Raw genomic sequence first — 21,045 nt, forward strand, 5'->3', positions numbered from 1 at the left:
CGGGAGGCAGAAGGAGAGTACTGAAGACGCCGGACAGGTAAGCAGGTCCCTCCCTGCACCCTCCTGAACTCTGTCAGCTCAGGAGGGTGCAGGGAAAGTGTATTTTTTCTCACCCATTCTCCCCAGAACCAATTTATTTGGAGCTGGGGAGAATGGGTGAGAAAAAATAAGTGGATTGGAAAGGGTTAATGCTTTGCATGCAACGATTGCTCTTATTTCATTAGGTTTTTGTATGTAATCAGATATACTTCAGTCTAAGCCGACCTGAGTGTAAGCCAAGGTACCAACTTTTACCCCAAAAACCTGGGGTCAATTATTGACTTGAGTATAAGGCAAGGGGTAATATTAGGTACCTCGGCTAACACTGGGATCGGCTATACTCGAGTATGCATTGTGGCTGCTGCTACAGGCCAAGTGGGCAGTATTGTCCGGGTCTCCTGGACTCATGGTTAGTGTAGGGACTAGCGGTATAACCAGGAGCTTAGAAGTTCGCCCGCTAGCTTCACGTTTTGTCTACAATGTCAAGTAATACCTGTTCTTTATAATCAGCCTATCTGTTAGTAGTGGTTGCATTTTTGGCTTCTGTATGCAGTGTTTTCTATCTCTGTGTATTCTGTTCCGTCTGTTATATGCCATGCGTGTGTCCTGTTCTGTGGCTCCTAGGATCAGCTATGGCCCAGTTCCGAAGACCGCTGGGCCGCCCTCTTATTTGGGGATGTATATGCTTAGGTTGGGCCACTGTCGACACCCCCCTCTTTAGCACAGGGTTAGTTGCATGGATTCCATGTGAATCTCCTGTGTTTCCTGTGTGCATGTATACTACTAGACTACTACTCCTTTGGTCACGATGGTGTTGGCAGTCTGCTAAATCTGCCCACACGATCATAACAGTCTGTTCAGAAAGCCACATAGTACTGATTACATTTTGGGTCCCATTTGTGCATACTAACATAACATTAGGGCCACAATGGGTACATTTCTGAAAACAATACAAACAGGGGTATCAGTGCACATGAAAATGATGATTTTTGGCGGAAAAAAATTTAGAATAGCACATTAGCCGAAATAAAGCCTTATTATAATTTTTTTTATCATAATTCCATTAATTCCTGAAAATGTGTGATCTAAATACTCCTCACACCACTCAGTGAACACAAAGGGGTGTACTTTGTAAAATAGGGCCATTTTAGGGGGTATGTATTCTGACACCCACGAGCCTTTGCAATCTTGGCTCGGTGGAGGAAAAAGGATTTAGCAAAATGAGGAAAAATGAGGTTCAACTTGAATGTCTCCAAAATGGTTCCAAACAAAAGATGTTTTTGCAAATGTGCGTCCAGAATAAAGTGAACAGATGGAAATATATGTTGGCAAAGATTTGTAGAGTATGCTTGCACATATGAGATATAACATTTGCAAATGTTAAAAAATTACAATGTCTTCAAAACTGTCAATATTCTTAATTTTAATTAATATACACAACTTCTAACTGCCCATTTTTACCACTTAAACGAAGTACAACAAGGCACAGAAAAAACAATGTAAGAATCACTTCGATTTGCAAACATGCCCATCTTGAAAGCGTCCTACTGAGCCAACATCTAGGACCGTCAGTCTCTCTGCTGCTTCAACAACGATTGTGAGCAAACGCAGTGTGGTAATCCTGAAATAACTTATCAGCTCACCTGTAAAGAAGAAGGAAAAAAGTTTGCAAGAAAATAAATAAAAGCTTAGTCTATCCAAAAATACAAAAAAAAAAAAGGTGAGTCACCGGCAAAAAGCAGTCCATAAAACAAAGGGTTTCAAGATTGCTGAACGTTGAGGGTCTCTTCACTGTCCGCCAGCCTTCCCATTCTCAAGGACGTCAGATCTGCAGGAAATAACGAAAAATCAGCAGGTTAACAGTCACATCACACCAGTATTACTGATCCCTAGATCCGCTCCACCCACTTACATTGACCACTACTCCCCCAACCTGGTCAGAAGAATCATATATTATATATACACGTACACACGAAAACCTGCAAATATGCGCAAAATAAGCACATATGAGCAGATGCACGCAATGAAAATTTTAGCAGATGCAGCAGCTTACCTCGACGAGTTATGTCAGCTTGTGTGCAAGCGAAGCGAAATTCTTCTCAAAACGCGTCCAAACGTCAGGATCATCTCCACACGTAAGTTTGCAAAAAAAGAGCACAAATCTCGGGTGGCCGCGTCTACACACGTAGCGCACAAATCTGCAAAAAAAGACAGGTTGCGTCAGGTGGCGTCGCGCAAATCTCAGGTAGGTACTCACCACACGTAGCGCACAGCGCATTAATCTCAGGTAGGTACTCACCACACACAGCGCATTAATCTCAGGTAGGTACTCACCACACACAGCGCATTAATCTCAGGTAGGTACTCACCACACACAGCGCATTAATCTCAGGTAGGTACTCACCACACAGCGCATTAATCTCAGGTAGGTACTCACCACACACAGCGCATTAATCTCAGGTAGGTACTCACCACACACAGCGCATTAATCTCAGGTAGGTACTCACCACACACAGCGCATTAATCTCAGGTAGGTACTCACCACACACAGCGCATTAATCTCAGGTAGGTACTCACCACACACAGCGCATTAATCTCAGGTAGGTACTCACCACACACAGCGCATTAATCTCAGGTAGGTACTCACCACACACAGCGCATTAATCTCAGGTAGGTACTCACCACACACAGCGCATTAATCTCAGGTAGGTACTCACCACACACAGCGCATTAATCTCAGGTAGGTACTCACCACACAGCGCATTAATCTCAGGTAGGTACTCACCACACAGCGCATTAATCTCAGGTAGGTACTCACCACACGTAGCGCACAGCGCATTAATCTCAGGTAGGTACTCACCACACAGCGCATTAATCTCAGGTAGGTACTCACCACACAGCGCATTAATCTCAGGTAGGTACTCGCCACACACAGCGCATTAATCTCAGGTAGGTACTCACCACACAGCGCATTAATCTCAGGTAGGTACTCACCACACAGCGCATTAATCTCAGGTAGGTACTCACCACACAGCGCATTAATCTCAGGTAGGTACTCACCACACAGCGCATTAATCTCAGGTAGGTACTCACCACACAGCGCATTAATCTCAGGTAGGTACTCACCACACAGCGCATTAATCTCAGGTAGGTACTCACCACACAGCGCATTAATCTCAGGTAGGTACTCACCACACAGCGCATTAATCTCAGGTAGGTACTCACCACACAGCGCATTAATCTCAGGTAGGTACTCACCACACAGCGCATTAATCTCAGGTAGGTACTCACCACACAGCGCATTAATCTCAGGTAGGTACTCACCACACAGCAGCACACAGCACATTAATCTCAGGTAGGTACTCAGCACATTAATCTCAGGTAGGTACTCAGCACATTAATCTCAGGTAGGTACTCACCACACAGCGCATTAATCTCAGGTAGGTACTCACCACACAGCGCATTAATCTCAGGTAGGTACTCACCACACAGCACATTAATCTCAGGTAGGTACTCACCACACAGCAGCACACAGCACATTAATCTCAGGTAGGTACTCAGCACATTAATCTCAGGTAGGTACTCAGCACATTAATCTCAGGTAGGTACTCACCACACAGCGCATTAATCTCAGGTAGGTACTCACCACACAGCGCATTAATCTCAGGTAGGTACTCACCACACAGCGCATTAATCTCAGGTAGGTACTCACCACACAGCGCATTAATCTCAGGTAGGTACTCACCACACAGCGCATTAATCTCAGGTAGGTACTCACCACACAGCGCATTAATCTCAGGTAGGTACTCACCACACAGCAGCACACAGCACATTAATCTCAGGTAGGTACTCAGCACATTAATCTCAGGTAGGTACTCAGCACATTAATCTCAGGTAGGTACTCACCACACAGCGCATTAATCTCAGGTAGGTACTCACCACACAGCGCATTAATCTCAGGTAGGTACTCACCACACAGCGCATTAATCTCAGGTAGGTACTCACCACACAGCGCATTAATCTCAGGTAGGTACTCACCACACAGCGCATTAATCTCAGGTAGGTACTCACCACACAGCGCATTAATCTCAGGTAGGTACTCACCACACAGCGCATTAATCTCAGGTAGGTACTCACCACACAGCGCATTAATCTCAGGTAGGTACTCACCACACAGCGCATTAATCTCAGGTAGGTACTCACCACACAGCGCATTAATCTCAGGTAGGTACTCACCACACAGCGCATTAATCTCAGGTAGGTACTCACCACACAGCAGCACACAGCACATTAATCTCAGGTAGGTACTCAGCACATTAATCTCAGGTAGGTACTCAGCACATTAATCTCAGGTAGGTACTCACCACACAGCGCATTAATCTCAGGTAGGTACTCACCACACAGCGCATTAATCTCAGGTAGGTACTCACCACACAGCACATTAATCTCAGGTAGGTACTCACCACACAGCAGCACACAGCACATTAATCTCAGGTAGGTACTCAGCACATTAATCTCAGGTAGGTACTCAGCACATTAATCTCAGGTAGGTACTCACCACACAGCGCATTAATCTCAGGTAGGTACTCACCACACAGCGCATTAATCTCAGGTAGGTACTCACCACACAGCGCATTAATCTCAGGTAGGTACTCACCACACAGCGCATTAATCTCAGGTAGGTACTCACCACACAGCAGCACACAGCACATTAATCTCAGGTAGGTACTCAGCACATTAATCTCAGGTAGGTACTCAGCACATTAATCTCAGGTAGGTACTCACCACACAGCGCATTAATCTCAGGTAGGTACTCACCACACAGCGCATTAATCTCAGGTAGGTACTCACCACACAGCGCATTAATCTCAGGTAGGTACTCACCACACAGCGCATTAATCTCAGGTAGGTACTCACCACACAGCGCATTAATCTCAGGTAGGTACTCACCACACAGCGCATTAATCTCAGGTAGGTACTTACCACTCAGCACATTAATCTCAGGTAGGTACTCAGCACATTAATCTCAGGTAGGTACTCAGCACATTAATCTCAGGTAGGTACTCAGCACATTAATCTCAGGTAGGTACTCACCACACAGCACATTAATCTCAGGTAGGTACTCAGCACACACAGCGCATTAATCTCAGGTAGGTACTCACCACACAGCGCATTAATCTCAGGTAGGTACTCACCACACGGCGCATTAATCTCAGGTAGGTACTCACCACACACAGCGCATTAATCTCAGGTAGGTACTCACCACACAGCGCATTAATCTCAGGTAGGTACTCACCACACAGCGCATTAATCTCAGGTAGGTACTCACCACACAGCGCATTAATCTCAGGTAGGTACTCACCACACAGCGCATTAATCTCAGGTAGGTACTCACCACACAGCGCATTAATCTCAGGTAGGTACTCACCACACAGCGCATTAATCTCAGGTAGGTACTCAGCACACACAGCACATTAATCTCAGGTAGGTACTCACCACACAGCGCATTAATCTCAGGTAGGTACTCAGCACACACAGCACATTAATCTCAGGTAGGTACTCACCACACAGCGCATTAATCTCAGGTAGGTACTCAGCACACACAGCGCATTAATCTCAGGTAGGTACTCACCACACGTAGCGCACAGCGCATTAATCTCAGGTAGGTACTCACCACACAGCGCATTAATCTCAGGTAGGTACTCACCACACAGCGCATTAATCTCAGGTAGGTACTCACCACACAGCACATTAATCTCAGGTAGGTACTCACCACACAGCAGCACACAGCACATTAATCTCAGGTAGGTACTCAGCACATTAATCTCAGGTAGGTACTCAGCACATTAATCTCAGGTAGGTACTCACCACACAGCGCATTAATCTCAGGTAGGTACTCACCACACAGCGCATTAATCTCAGGTAGGTACTCACCACACAGCGCATTAATCTCAGGTAGGTACTCACCACACAGCGCATTAATCTCAGGTAGGTACTCACCACACAGCGCATTAATCTCAGGTAGGTACTCACCACACAGCAGCACACAGCACATTAATCTCAGGTAGGTACTCAGCACATTAATCTCAGGTAGGTACTCAGCACATTAATCTCAGGTAGGTACTCACCACACAGCGCATTAATCTCAGGTAGGTACTCACCACACAGCGCATTAATCTCAGGTAGGTACTCACCACACAGCGCATTAATCTCAGGTAGGTACTCACCACACAGCGCATTAATCTCAGGTAGGTACTCACCACACAGCGCATTAATCTCAGGTAGGTACTCACCACACAGCGCATTAATCTCAGGTAGGTACTCACCACACAGCGCATTAATCTCAGGTAGGTACTCACCACACAGCGCATTAATCTCAGGTAGGTACTCACCACACAGCGCATTAATCTCAGGTAGGTACTCACCACACAGCGCATTAATCTCAGGTAGGTACTCACCACACAGCAGCACACAGCACATTAATCTCAGGTAGGTACTCAGCACATTAATCTCAGGTAGGTACTCAGCACATTAATCTCAGGTAGGTACTCACCACACAGCGCATTAATCTCAGGTAGGTACTCACCACACAGCGCATTAATCTCAGGTAGGTACTCACCACACAGCACATTAATCTCAGGTAGGTACTCACCACACAGCAGCACACAGCACATTAATCTCAGGTAGGTACTCAGCACATTAATCTCAGGTAGGTACTCAGCACATTAATCTCAGGTAGGTACTCACCACACAGCGCATTAATCTCAGGTAGGTACTCACCACACAGCGCATTAATCTCAGGTAGGTACTCACCACACAGCGCATTAATCTCAGGTAGGTACTCACCACACAGCGCATTAATCTCAGGTAGGTACTCACCACACAGCAGCACACAGCACATTAATCTCAGGTAGGTACTCAGCACATTAATCTCAGGTAGGTACTCAGCACATTAATCTCAGGTAGGTACTCACCACACAGCGCATTAATCTCAGGTAGGTACTCACCACACAGCGCATTAATCTCAGGTAGGTACTCACCACACAGCGCATTAATCTCAGGTAGGTACTCACCACACAGCGCATTAATCTCAGGTAGGTACTCACCACACAGCGCATTAATCTCAGGTAGGTACTCACCACACAGCGCATTAATCTCAGGTAGGTACTTACCACTCAGCACATTAATCTCAGGTAGGTACTCAGCACATTAATCTCAGGTAGGTACTCAGCACATTAATCTCAGGTAGGTACTCAGCACATTAATCTCAGGTAGGTACTCACCACACAGCACATTAATCTCAGGTAGGTACTCAGCACACACAGCGCATTAATCTCAGGTAGGTACTCACCACACAGCGCATTAATCTCAGGTAGGTACTCACCACACGGCGCATTAATCTCAGGTAGGTACTCACCACACACAGCGCATTAATCTCAGGTAGGTACTCACCACACAGCGCATTAATCTCAGGTAGGTACTCACCACACAGCGCATTAATCTCAGGTAGGTACTCACCACACAGCGCATTAATCTCAGGTAGGTACTCACCACACAGCGCATTAATCTCAGGTAGGTACTCACCACACAGCGCATTAATCTCAGGTAGGTACTCACCACACAGCGCATTAATCTCAGGTAGGTACTCACCACACAGCGCATTAATCTCAGGTAGGTACTCAGCACACACAGCACATTAATCTCAGGTAGGTACTCACCACACAGCGCATTAATCTCAGGTAGGTACTCAGCACACACAGCACATTAATCTCAGGTAGGTACTCACCACACAGCGCATTAATCTCAGGTAGGTACTCAGCACACACAGCGCATTAATCTCAGGTAGGTACTCACCACACGTAGCGCACAGCGCATTAATCTCAGGTAGGTACTCACCACACAGCGCAGAAATCTTCCTCTCCCACGTTGTTAGTATAAAAGGCTCCAACCATCAGCTTCCTCTGTAGGCTCGGAATTCGCGGGCAAATTCAAGTATCGGTGACGTCACCGGTCACGTGGGCGCGGGCACAGCTCTCATCGTGCACGGCAGCTGAACTGTACTGCTCGTGCACAATGGGAGGTCACATGGTGCCGATTCCAGCCACCTCATTGGCTGGAATCGGCAGCAGGAATAACCGCAGTGTAAACTACTAATATGCTAGCCCACGTGGCTTTAATCCTCGCAGGAAGCATATTTTTATATCCGTGCTGGCATCCCCGTCTCCATGGTGCCGTCTAACGCTGTTTTCTCCTTCCATTAGACGCGCTTGCGCTGTGCGGTCTTCTGCTCTGTTCAATGGGGCTGCTCCGGCGTGCTCGCACCGGAGAGTTGGTCTGCGCATGCGCAGAAGACCTAGGGTTAGGTATAGGCCCATTGAACAGAGCAGAAGACCGCACAGCGCAAACGCGTCTCATGGAAGGAGAAGACAGCGTTAGACGGCGCCATGGAGACGGGGATGCCAGCACCAAAGGGGGTAAGTGTATAACTTCTGTTTTGCTCATAATTAATGCACGATGTACATTACAAAGTGCATTAATATGGCCATACAGAAGTGTATAACCCCACTTGCTGCCGCGGGACAACCCCTTTAAGTGTAGTGTGTAGTGCACACGGCTGCTGAAGGCAATCTGCGTGCACGCTGTGTGGTCACGTGGTGCCGATTCCAGCCAGCTGATTGGGTGAATGCGCCGCGCCGGAGAACTGCGGCTGAAAAGAGAAATATGCCTACAGTATTAGTAAGCCCCTCCCCTTACAGTCATGTGACCTCAGACCATGTGACTTCCTGTCCTCAGACCTCCTAGGAGCCCCTCCATTCCAGCATCTACCCCGGTGGAGCTATGAGAGACATATATTTCTTTTCCAGCACACTTCAGTAGCATTGACTAATCCAGCCGCCTCATTGGTTGTTGGGCCCCACGTGGTACACAGTGTGCAGGCAGATACAGTTACAGCTGTGCATCTAGGTAAGCTGCTGCCTGCGGCCGGAGGAATCTACAGGAACTTTAGGCTCATTTTTGGATATTTGCAGGTTTTCTCCTGCATGAGGGCCTGTATGGTGAGGATTATGGAGTCTGCTAGCATGTGCTCATGTGTATGGAGTGCATACGGTACGTGTCGTTGTGTGCGTGGTGTGCTAGTGCGTGTTCATGGAGAGCGATACAACGCTATGTCCTCGGTGCAGAAAAACCGAACTGAGGGGTACAGGAGCACGTACATTACACATACAGCTCTGCTACATCCACAATACACATACAGTACAGGAGCGCGTACATTACACATACAGCTCTGCTACATCCACAATACACATACAGTACAGGAGCGTGTACATTACACACACAGCTCTGCTACATCCACAATACACATACAGTACAGGAGCGTGTACATTACACACATACAGCTCTGCTACATCCACAATACACATACAGTACAGGAGCGTGTACATTACACATACAGCTCTGCTACATCCACAATACACATACAGTACAGGAGCGCGTACATTACACATACAGCTCTGCTACATCCACAATACACATACAGTACAGGAGCGTGTACATTACACACATACAGCTCTGCTACATCCACAATACACATACAGTACAGGAGCGTGTACATTACACACATACAGCTCTGCTACACCCACAATACACATACAGTACAGGAGCGTGTACATTACACACATACAGCTCTGCTACATCCACAATATACATACAGTACAGGAGCGTGTACATTACACACATACAGCTCTGCTACATCCACAGTACACATACAGTACAGGAGCGTGTACATTACACATACAGCTCTGCTACATCCACAATACACACACAGTACAGGAGCGCGTACATTACACATACAGCTCTGCTACATCCACAATACACATACAGTACAGGAGCGCGTACATTACACACATACAGCTCTGCTACATCCACAATACACACACAGTACAGGAGCGCGTACATTACACATACAGCTCTGCTACATCCACAATACACATACAGTACAGGAGCGTGTACATTACACACATACAGCTCTGCTACATCCACAATACACATATAGTACAGGAGCGTGTACATTACACATACAGCTCTGCTACATCCACAATACACATACAGTACAGGAGCGTGTAAATTACACACATACATCTCTGCTACATCCACAGTACATATACAGTACAGGAGCGTGTACATTACACACATACAGCTCTGCTACATCCACAATACACATACAGTACAGGAGCGTGTACATTACACATACAGCTCTGCTACATCCACCGCACTCATACAGTACAGGAGCGTGTACATTACACACATACAGCTCTGCTACATCCACAATACACATACAGTACAGGAGCATGTACATTACACACATACAGCCCTGCTACATCCACAATACACATACAGTACAGGAGCGTGTACATTACACACATACAGCTCTGCTACATCCACAATACACATACAGTACAGGAGCGTGTACATTACACCCATACAGCACATTTATATGCATGTTGCACGCAGATCTCTAAATGCACAACACACACATACAGCTCTGCTACATCCACAATACCTAGTACACCCTTTCGCTCATTTGAACAATTTTTTAAAATGATAATCCTTCCTTCTAAGAGGGCCCTTAAACTGAAAGCTGACTAAAGAGGTTGGCACCATTTCCACTTTCTCTACCACAGGTTGTGTAGCAGATAGCTTCAAAAAACGGTCCCTTTTTCCTAAAACTTTTGGATGTAAAACAAGGCCATGATGGATGCTCTATGTGCAACACAGCCTGAGATAAAGCCTATAGAAACCCAGGAATGACCAGACTGAGATCTGCAGGTCTGTGCAGCTGTCACTTCACCCCGTCTTCACCCTCCTGTATCTCAGGCCGTATTGTGGCCAGGACCAACATTCCACATTATTGGCTTTAAAACCAGCATAAAATCGGTCCTCCAGCCACAATACAGCCTGAGATACAGCCATTAGTAGCAAGGATGTTCCACCTACATTATTACGTACTGGAGCGCCTCACTGAGAGATTCATGGTCAGCAAGAAAAGGGTTAAAGCAGCATGGTATTTATGCCACATAGAGAATGTTATGTAAGAGAGAAAATGTAATGCTAGAATGGCTGATTTGTAGTCGCCTCGTCTCCCCAAAAATCGAGTGAAGAATGATCTATAAGTCCTATATCCCTAAACAGCACTAATACAAACTGCAGCTCAGCCGGCAATAAACAACATCTCCCCCAGATCCACCAAAGGGGAATATGAGAAGTTCTGGGGTTCAGAATCTGGAGTGTTAGATATAATGCGGGTGACTAATTGGGTGAGGTTGGTTCGAGCTCGGAATCATTCTATGGACACGTCATGTGTTACGTGGGCTGAGTCTCCGCTTTACTAGGTGGGTTTTATAGCAGAATACAAATGGCTGTATGCGGCGGGTGTAACAGCCGTGTATTACAGGGGCCACATCCTCCTGACATCACTGGGTACTCCTGTTATCACTAGAGGGGCCGTACCCTTGGGGGAGGGGGGGGGGGGGCTGTAGAACATCCTGCTTGCTTCTCCAATACAGTTTCCTTCACAGAAAGCAGCTTTAATCAAAAAAGGGTAATTTTTAAAAAAGAAGTAAAAGATAACGGAAACTATAGAAATGTGTCATCGCCGTATTCTCACCGGCACACTGAAATAGGAAGAACGTGTCCATTTACTGCACAGCGATGTACAAAAAGAACTATGGCTCAATCACGTTTTTTAAATAATTCCACCACAATTTTTAAAAACATTAATAAATGATCTTCTAATAGAATATTTTACAAAGTTCTCCGTATGTTAAATGATGCTTTAAAAAAAGACTCCTTGTTCCTCCAGAGAAGCTCGCATACAGTTATGTTAGAGAAATAAAGCAATTGGCCCTGGGCGGTAGGGAAAAAATGGCTGCAGGAAGGGGTTAAAGGGAAGCTGTCCGGAGGATTCTGCTGCCGATGTCACACATACATCCCAACACGCATGTACATTGCAGACATGTATATTGTCATACATACATCCCAACACGCATGTACATTGCAGACATGTATATTGTCATACATACATCCCAACACGCATGTACATTGCAGACATGTATATTGTCACACATACATCCCCACACGCATGTACATTTCAGACATCTATATTGTGCTCTAAAACACTGCAGCGCTTCAGAGAAAACCCTGGAAAAAGCAGCTCTGAACTTGGAGAAGAGTCAGTGGGGCGGTCGCTGCCGACTTCTCCCTGCCTCATGGCTATCAGTCAACCTAATCTGGGTTGGGGAGAACCCTGTCTGGAATTTGATTTGCCTGTAGTTCGGGCTTCATAAAACTCTGGCAGGTTCCTTTTAATATCTCCTTATCGGGGTTTTCCTATGACTTGCTTCATAACCACTCCATCTTTCCTGGCTGCTGCTGACCAGGACATGTGACTGCTGCAGCCAATCACTTTTTATGTAATGGGAAAATACTTCTAAATGTTTTCCCTTATTATCTCCAGTAAATTTGGTTTCTTATGTTGTTTGTGTTTTTTACATTGGTTCATATTCTTTTCATTCAAGTTCCTACCAGATTGATTCATCAAAGATGGAGAAGGACAGAAACAACATGGCAGAAAGTGTATTAAATCTCACCCTAGAGATACTCTTCCAGCTGATTGGGGAGGTGAGAGATTCTGATGATGTCACATTATATCATTCTTATCTATGGTAATAACAGATGATGTCACTGAAGAGGTGATGGACTCTGGAAATGTCTGTAGTGATATTTATTAATGTCTCCCCACATACAGGATTACACAGTAGTGAAGACGACCTTTAGTGATGGCTGTCAGGCCCCTGTGTGTGATGGGTGGGGAAGACCCCGGAGCCCAATAATGGGGCCCCCATCTCACCCCCTGATACATGAGGACATCAATGTACAGAAGATTCTAGAACTCACCAACAAGATTATGGAGCTGCTAACTGGAGAGGTGACGCTGCAGGGAATGCTGGGACATTATACAGTAACAGCACTGGAGGCTTCTGGGTGATGACTGTATATTGTGTTGTCAGGTCTCTATAAGGTGTCAGGATGTCGCTGTGTATTTCTCCATGGAGGAGTGGGAGTATTTAGAAGGACACAAGGATCTGTACAAGGACGCCATGATGGAGACCCGCCAGCCGCTCCCATCACCAGGTAATAGACAGGGCTAAATACACGGAGACTTTATTATCTGTATGTAAAGAATGACTTCAGTGTCCGTCTGTGTTTCCTGCAGTTCCATCCAGTAAGAGAAGCCCACCAGAGAGATGTCCCCGTCCTCTTCTTCCACAGGACCACCAGGTAGATGGATATATCACTCTGATCTGTAGAAGGCTGTGAATCTTTTGTCTTTAGTCTTATTAGATGTCTTGTACTTGTGTGATGAGGCCGGTGGAGATGGCAGGATTACCGCTGACCAGAGACTAGAGATGAGTGAGCACCAAAATTGTTCGGTGCTCGTTGCTCGAGTCGATGCTCGAGAGTTTGTTTCGAGTAGCGAACCCCATTGAAGTCAATGGGCGACTCGAGCATTTTTGTATATCACCCATGCTCTGCTAAGGTTTTCATTGGTGGAAATCTGCAAAACCCCAGAAAGTGATGGAAACGACACAGAAACAGATAGGGCAGGCGAGGGGCAACATGCTGGGCTGCATTTCAGGTTCCCAGGTACCACTATTAAGCCACAATAGCGGCAAGAGTGGGGCTCCCCCCCTAACAATTTTTACTTCCGACAAACCCTCATTAGCAAGCCACGCCTTAGCTAAGCACCACACTACCTCCAACCAAGCACAATCACTGCCTGCGGGAAACACCGCTGCCTCTTCTCCTGGGTTACATGCTGCCCAACTCCCCCCTGCACGACCCAGTATCGAGACTGCTCACAAAAGTGTCCCTGCACAGCCTTCAGCTGCCCTCATGCCACACACTGCATGCATAGCCACACCACCCTCATGTCTATTTCTCAGTACATCTGCAATGAGGAGGAACCGGGGGCACACACTGCAGAGGGTTGGCAGGGCCAGGCAGCGACCCTCTTTAAAAGGGGCGATAGCCCACAATGCTGTACAGAAGCAATGAGAACTCCAATCCTGTGCCACCTCCGTCAGGAGCTGCAAACGTGGGCATAGCAATGGGGAATCCATGTGCCCACACAGTATTCATTCTGTCTAGGTGTCGCATAGCTCAGTCGACACTGCAAGGGGAAAGCCGTCTGCGCTCTGCCCCCTACCCAAGTCAGTCAGTGTCTTTGTGCCAGACAGGTCAAACACTGCGATGGGAACTAAGTGGGCACCAACAGCATAGGTGGGTCCTAGGAAACCCAAGACATGAACAAAAAATAAATCTGAGCGGCCAAACATGGCAGACTTGCTCCGCGCCCACGACATAGGCCTCGGCCCACAGCTTCAGCAATCCTAGGCAGGAAGCAGACTTTCACTGCACCCAGGACATAGGCCTCTGCACAAACCCTCAGCAATCGTGGGCCTACAGCGGACTCCAATGCTAGCGTAGCTGTGCACGTCTCATTAGCGCTGTATTGGTCCTATAGTTTGTCCCAATGCAGTGCCCCGGATAGTAGAGCTTACGTCAGATGAAATACAGGTGGGCTTTGGCCCACACTGCATGCCCCAGTCAGACCGGGGTTTTTAATACATAGACACAGGCAGGTACAACTCCCTAATGTGAAGTCCGTGTGGACCGACAGCATGGGTGGCTCCCTGGAACCCACCGGCGGTACATAAATATATCCCATTGCAGTGCCCTGGACAGCAGAGCTAACGTCTGAATAAATACAGGTGGGCTTCGGCCCAAATTGCATGCCCCAGTCAGACTCGAGTTTTTTAAAAGTATACACAGGCAGGTAAATCTCCCTAATGTGAGGTCCATGTGGACCGACAGCATGGGTGGGTCACAGGAAGCCACCGGCGTTACATTAATAAATCCCATAGCAGTGCCCTGCATAGCTGAGGTAACGTCAGATAAAATACAGGTGGGCTTTGGCAACTATGGACCTATTAGCGCGGTTTTATTTCATTGGTTTTTAGAATGTGGCCAGGATTAAGTGGGCCATGGTGGGGGGCTTTCTTATTGTGTCGTTTAAGGTGAGATTCTTGGACTGCCGCCAGACGGACCACTGCGAAAGCATTTGTCAAGAATGTTTTCATTGCTGGAGGAGGAGAAAGGGGATGTTTTGAGGCAGTACGTGTCCTGTCCCCGTGTCCTTGGTTATACGCACCTTCCCAGTGACCGCGTCGCTGAAAAGTTGTGGCGCCTGGGGACCTAGTAGCGCGGCCTCGCCACCATCATGTCTTTGGGAAGCCTCTGTTTCCACAACCCTGTAACATAGCAGTAGCAGCAGTATAGGCAAAGCTGAGAATTAGTAACATTTCAGTGGTAAGAGTATGGACAGACCCCTGTAACATTTCATTGGCAGCAGTGAGGACAGACCCCACTAACATTTCATTTGCAGCAGTATACACAGACCCCAGTAAAATTTCAGTAGTATAAGTATTGTTAGCGCAAAATTCGCTATCTCGATATACTGTGCGTTTCCAAATTAAGATAATATGTGCAGGCCTGGAGAGCCTTTCAAAGACCACACGTCTACATCATGTGCCCCCGAAGAAAAAGCTCTGTCTTTATTCAGCGCGCGTAAAATTTAAATAAGTTTAACACAGGAAATGAAGTAATTTACAGTTACAGTATATAGCGAGCCGATTGGTCGTTCTCAGAGGGAGGTGTTTGTGAGGTAGCTTGTGATGTCATCCATCTGGGAGGAACTTCAGTGAGCACGCTCAGTTCATTCTTGAATTTAGCTTCATGAGAGAAACATCCTGTTTTTCCTCTCTGTTTGCCAAGGACAGACATTCCTAGGCCATGTGCTTTCAATTGGACCCCCCACCATCTGAAGTAGCCAGTTTCTTTGATCAAAGGTTCAGAATCAACAACTCAATTCCCTAGACAATGCTGATGGTATCACAGGATTAACAAGACAACAGATTCATGGCCATACAATGTATATGGACAGAGCTCAAACAAACCTATACAAATGGAATTGTAGTAAAAGCAGGTAGCATTGTTCTGTATAAGTAAGACCAATATACATATGTTAGACCTCTATCTTATACAAAGAACTAACAAGTCACATACACATTTCACAGTTACATCAAAGCTTCCTACACCAAACAGGTTTGAAGTCCACATGAATGTTCATAGCTATTCGTATGTAAAATACAGAATGGAGAATAAAGGAAAATACAAAATGGAGGATGAAGGACAAAATGGAGGGCTACAAATAGCCAATTATATTTGCACCACAATCCACCCTTTGGCTATTTGTAGCCATCATACAACTATTTCATAATGTGATCAAGAAACATAAAATAAACATACAATTTAGGGCTGGAATATGCATTTTGACATATCATGGTTTGATCTTCAAGTTCTATTAATGAACAATTAGCAGCTTCCAAATGTTTCCTTCAAATGTTCCATATTTTATATTCGTTTAATACGTCAAATATTAAAACATGCATATATATATATATATACATCAGACAATAACATCATGGAACTTTTCATTCCGCTCACAGTATAGACAGACCCCAGTAACAGTTCAATAGTATAAGTCTAGACAGACCCCAGTAACATTTCAGTTCCAGCAGTGCAGACAGACCCCTGTAACATTTCAGTGGTATCATTAGGGACAGGCCCCAGTAACATTTCAGTAGCAACAGTATAGACAGACCCCAGTAACATTTCATTTACAGCAGTATTGACAGACCCCAGTAACATTTCAGTAGTATCAGTTGCGACATGCCCCAGTCACATTTCAGTTTCAGCAATGCAGACAGACCCCAGTAACATTAACGTAGAAGCAGTATGGGCAAAGCAGCAGATAAACATTTCCCTGGCAGCAGTGTAGGGAGAGCACAGCATATGTAACATTTCAGTAGTAGCAGTATAGACAGGCCCCAGTAACATTTACGTCAAAGCAGTATGGGCAAAGCAGCAGATAAACATTTCCCTGGCAGCAGTGTAGGGAGAGCATACTATTGGTAAGATTTCAGTAGTAGCAGTATAGACAGGCCCCAGTAACATTTACGTAGAAGCAGTATGGGCAGAGCCCACTATTAGTTACATTTCTGTTATAGCAGTATAGACATGCCCCAGTAACATTTCCGTTGAAGCATTATGGGCAGAGCCCAGTATTAGTTGAATTACAGTAGTAACAGTATAGACCAACAAAGGTAACATTTCAGAAGCAGAAGTATCGGCAGACCGAAGTAACATTTCTGTTGCAGAAGTCTAGTCAGACCCCTCTAGCGTTACAGTGGCAGAAGTATAGGTAGGCAGAACAGAGTTACATTTCTGTAGCACAAGTGTAGGCCAACCCCAGACACAGTGGTGTACCATGAGTGCAGGCGAAGCCCAAAAAAAATAATTGGATTACATTGTAGGCGAGGGCCCGAAAAATTGGTGTACCGACAGTACAAATATACCCCAGAAAAATTGCCCATGCCCAACCCAGAGGGCAGGTAAAACCCATTAATCGCTTAGCTTACTGTGGCTTAATTTGTAACTAGGCCTGGAGGCAGCCCAGTCAAAATAAAAATTGGTTCAGATGGAAGTTTCAATGCTTTAATGAGAATTGAAACAGATAAATATCATTTTGAAAAGTAATGAACCTTTTGGCCCACAGAAAAATTGCCCGTTCGGGGTGATTACGTGAGGTTTCAGGAGGAGGAGCCGGAGGAGGAGGACGAATATCATACACAGATTGACAAAGCTCTTTAGGTAGCGCTGCTGTCCGCTAGTGGAGAAGAGAAGTCTGGGGAAATCCAGGCTTTGTTCATCTTTATGAGTGTAAGCCTGTCGGCGCTGTCAGTTGACAGACGGGTATGCTTGTCCGTGATGATTCCCCCAGCTGCACTAAACACCCTCTCTGACAAGACGCTAGCCGCAGGGCAAGCCAGCACCTCCAGGGCATACAGCGCGAGTTCGGGCCACGTGTCCAGCTTTGACACCCCGTAGTTGTACGGAGCAGAGGCGTCACGGAGGACGGTGGTACGATCGGCCACGTACTCCCTCACCATCTTCTTACAGTGCTCCCTCCGACTCAGCCTGGACTGGGGAGGTGTGACACAGTCTAGCTGGGGAGCCATAAAGCTGGCAAAGGCCTTGGAGAGTGTTCCCCTGCCTGCGCTGAATATGCTGCCTGATCTCCACGCCTCCCCTTCTACTTGGCCCTCGGAACTGCGCCTTCTGCCACTAGCGCTGTCGGATGGGAAGTTTACCATTAGTTTGTCCACCAGGGCCCTGTGGTATTGCATCACTCTCAAACCCCTTTCCTCTTCGGGAATGAGAGTGGAAAGGTTCTCCTTATACCGTGGGTCGAGCAGTGTGTACACCCAGTAATCCGTAGTCGCCAGAATGCGTCTAAAGCGAGGGTCACGAGAAAGGCATGCTAACATAAAGTCAGCCAAGTGTGCCAGGGTACCTGTACGCAACATATGGCTGCCCTCACTAGAAAGATCACTTTGAAGATCCTCCTCAGGCCATACACGCTGAATGGATGAGAGGCAAGCAGCATGGATACCCTCTGCAGTGGGCCCAGCTGTCTCTTCCTCCTCAGGCTCCTCCCCCTCTTCCTCCATGCGCTGAGATATAGACATGAGGGTGCTTTGACTATCCAGCGACATACTGTCTTCCCCTGCCTCCGTTTTTGCCCGCAAAGCATCAGCCTTTATGCTTTGCAGAGAACTTCTCAGCAGGCATAGCAGAGGAATGGTGATGCTAATGATTGCAGCATCGCCGCTCACCATCAGGGTGGAGTCCTCAAAGTTTCCAAGGACCTGGCAGATATCTGCCATCCAGGCCCACTCTTCTGTAAAGAATTGAGGAGGCTGACTCCCACTACGCCGCCCATGTTGGGGTTGGTATTCCACTGTAGCTCTACGCTGCTCATAGAGCCGGGACAAAATGTGACGCGTAGAGTTCCATCGTGTGGGCACGTCGCAAAACAGCCGGTGCACTGGCAGATTAAACCGATGTTGCAGGGTCCGCAGGGTGGCAGCGTCCGTGTTGGACTTGCGGAAATGTGCGCTGACCTGGCGCACCTTGCCGAGGGGGTCTGACAAGTGGGTAGCCTTTCAGAAACCGCTGAACCACCAAATTAAAGACGTGGGCCAGGCATGGCACGTGCGTGAGGCTGCCGAGCTGCAGAGCCGCCACCAGGTTACGGCCGTTGTCACACACGACCATGCCCGGTTGGAGGCTCAGTGGCGAAAGCCAGCGGTCGGTCTGCTCTGTCAGACCGTGCAACAGTTCGTGGGCCGTGTGCTTCTTCTCTCCTAAGCTGAGTAGTTTCAGCACGGCCTGCTGATGCTTGCCCACCGCTATGCTGCCGCGCGACACCGACTGCTGGCGATGTGCTGCTGCTGACACGTCTTGATTGTGAGGTAGAGGTTGCATTGGAGAAGGAGGAGGAAGGTTGAGTGGAGGTGGCATACACCGCCGCAGATACCAGCACTGATCTGGGGCCCGCAATTCTGGGGGTGGGTAGGACATGAGCGGCCCCAGGCTCTGACTCGGTCCCAGCCTCCACTAAATTCACCCAATGTGCCGTCAGGGAGATATAGTGGCCCTGCCCGCCTGTGCTTGTCCACGTGTCCGTTGTTAAGTGGACCTTGCCAGTAACAGTGTTGGTGAGGGCACGTACAATGTTGCGTGAGACATGGTCGTGCAGGGCTGGAACGGCACACCATGAAAAATAGTGGAGACTGGGGACAGAATAGCGCTGGACCGCCGCCGCCATCTTGTTTTTGAAAGCCTCAGTTTCCACCAGCCTGTAGGGGAGCATCTACAGGATGATCAATTTGGCTATGTAGACATTTAAAGCTTGAGCGTGCAGGTGCGTGGCGGCGTATTTGCGCTTTCGCTCCAATGATTCTCTTAGCGACAGCTGGACGCTGCGCTGAGAGACATTGCTGGATGGAGCCGAGGACAGCGGAGGTGAGGGTGTGGGTTCAGGCCAGAAGACAGTCGTGCCTGTGTCGTCAGAGGTGGGTTGGATCTCAGTGGCAGGTTGGGGCCCAGAGGGAGAGGCAGTGGCGCAAGCCGGAGGCGGTGAACGGCCTTCGTCCCACCTTGTGGGATGCTTGGCCATCATATGTCTGCGCATGCTGGTGGTGGTGGCTCCCTGGCTGATCTTGGCACGACAAAGGTTGCACACCACTGTTCGCCAGTCGTCCGCGGTCTCAGTGAAAAACTGCCACACCTTAGAGCACCTTGGCCTCTGCACAGTGGCTTGGCGCAAGGGGGTGATTTGGGAAACAGCTGGTAGATTATTCGCTCTGGCCCTGCCCCTACCCCTGGCCACCCCACTGCCTCTTCCAACCTGTCCTGCGGCTGCAATTGCCTCCCCCTCTGAAGACCTGTCCTTAGTTGGCTTATCACACCAGGTGGGGTCAGTCACCTCATCGTCCAGCGGCTCTTCCTCCGAATCCTCTGTGCGCTCCTCCCTCGGACTTACTGCCCTTACTACTACCTCACTGACAGACAACTGTGTCTCATCGTCATCGTCCTCCTCACCCACTGAAAGCTCTTGAGACAGTTGCCGGAAGTCCCCAGCCTCATCCCCCGGACCCCGGGAACTTTCCAAAGGTTGGGCATCGGTCACGACAAACTCCTCTGGTGGAAGAGGAACCATTGTTGCCCAATCTGGGCAGGGGCCCGAGAACAGTTCCTGGGAGTCTGCCTGCTTATCAGAATGTGTCAGTTTCATGGAGTGAGAAGGCTGGGAGGAAGGAGGAGCAGCAGCCAGAGGATTCAGAGTTGCAGCAGTGGACGGCGTAGAAGACTGGGTGGTCGATAGATTGCTGGATGCACTTTCTGCCATCCACGACAGGACATGCTCACACTGCTCGGTTTTTAATAAAGGTCTACGACGTGGACCCAAAAATTGTGATA

The 21,045-nt window shown here is 47.6% G+C and overlaps 1 protein-coding gene and 1 long non-coding RNA gene across 2 annotated transcripts; one reads left to right on the forward strand and one right to left on the reverse strand.

Moving 5' to 3' along the window:
* Positions 1 to 1,437: 1,437 nt before the first annotated feature.
* On the reverse strand, positions 1,438 to 8,189 carry LOC136629235 (uncharacterized). The gene is made up of 4 exons (XR_010792926.1): positions 7,936 to 8,189; positions 2,093 to 2,237; positions 1,769 to 1,867; positions 1,438 to 1,682 (listed from the first exon to the last, which is right to left on the reverse strand). It is a non-coding gene; the product is annotated as an uncharacterized lncRNA (long non-coding RNA).
* A 664-nt stretch (positions 8,190 to 8,853) lies between these two features.
* LOC136627165 (oocyte zinc finger protein XlCOF29-like) lies at positions 8,854 to 13,084 on the forward strand. Its single transcript, XM_066602100.1, has 3 exons — positions 8,854 to 9,003; positions 12,615 to 12,717; positions 12,845 to 13,084. The coding sequence occupies exons 2-3, from the start codon at positions 12,640 to 12,642 to the stop codon at positions 13,082 to 13,084; spliced, it is 318 nt and encodes a 105-aa protein (XP_066458197.1). The 5' UTR covers positions 8,854 to 9,003; positions 12,615 to 12,639.
* Positions 13,085 to 21,045: the final 7,961 nt, after the last annotated feature.

This window comes from Eleutherodactylus coqui, chromosome 5, assembly GCF_035609145.1.
Source record: "Eleutherodactylus coqui strain aEleCoq1 chromosome 5, aEleCoq1.hap1, whole genome shotgun sequence".
Classification (NCBI taxonomy): Eukaryota; Metazoa; Chordata; class Amphibia; order Anura; family Eleutherodactylidae; genus Eleutherodactylus; species Eleutherodactylus coqui.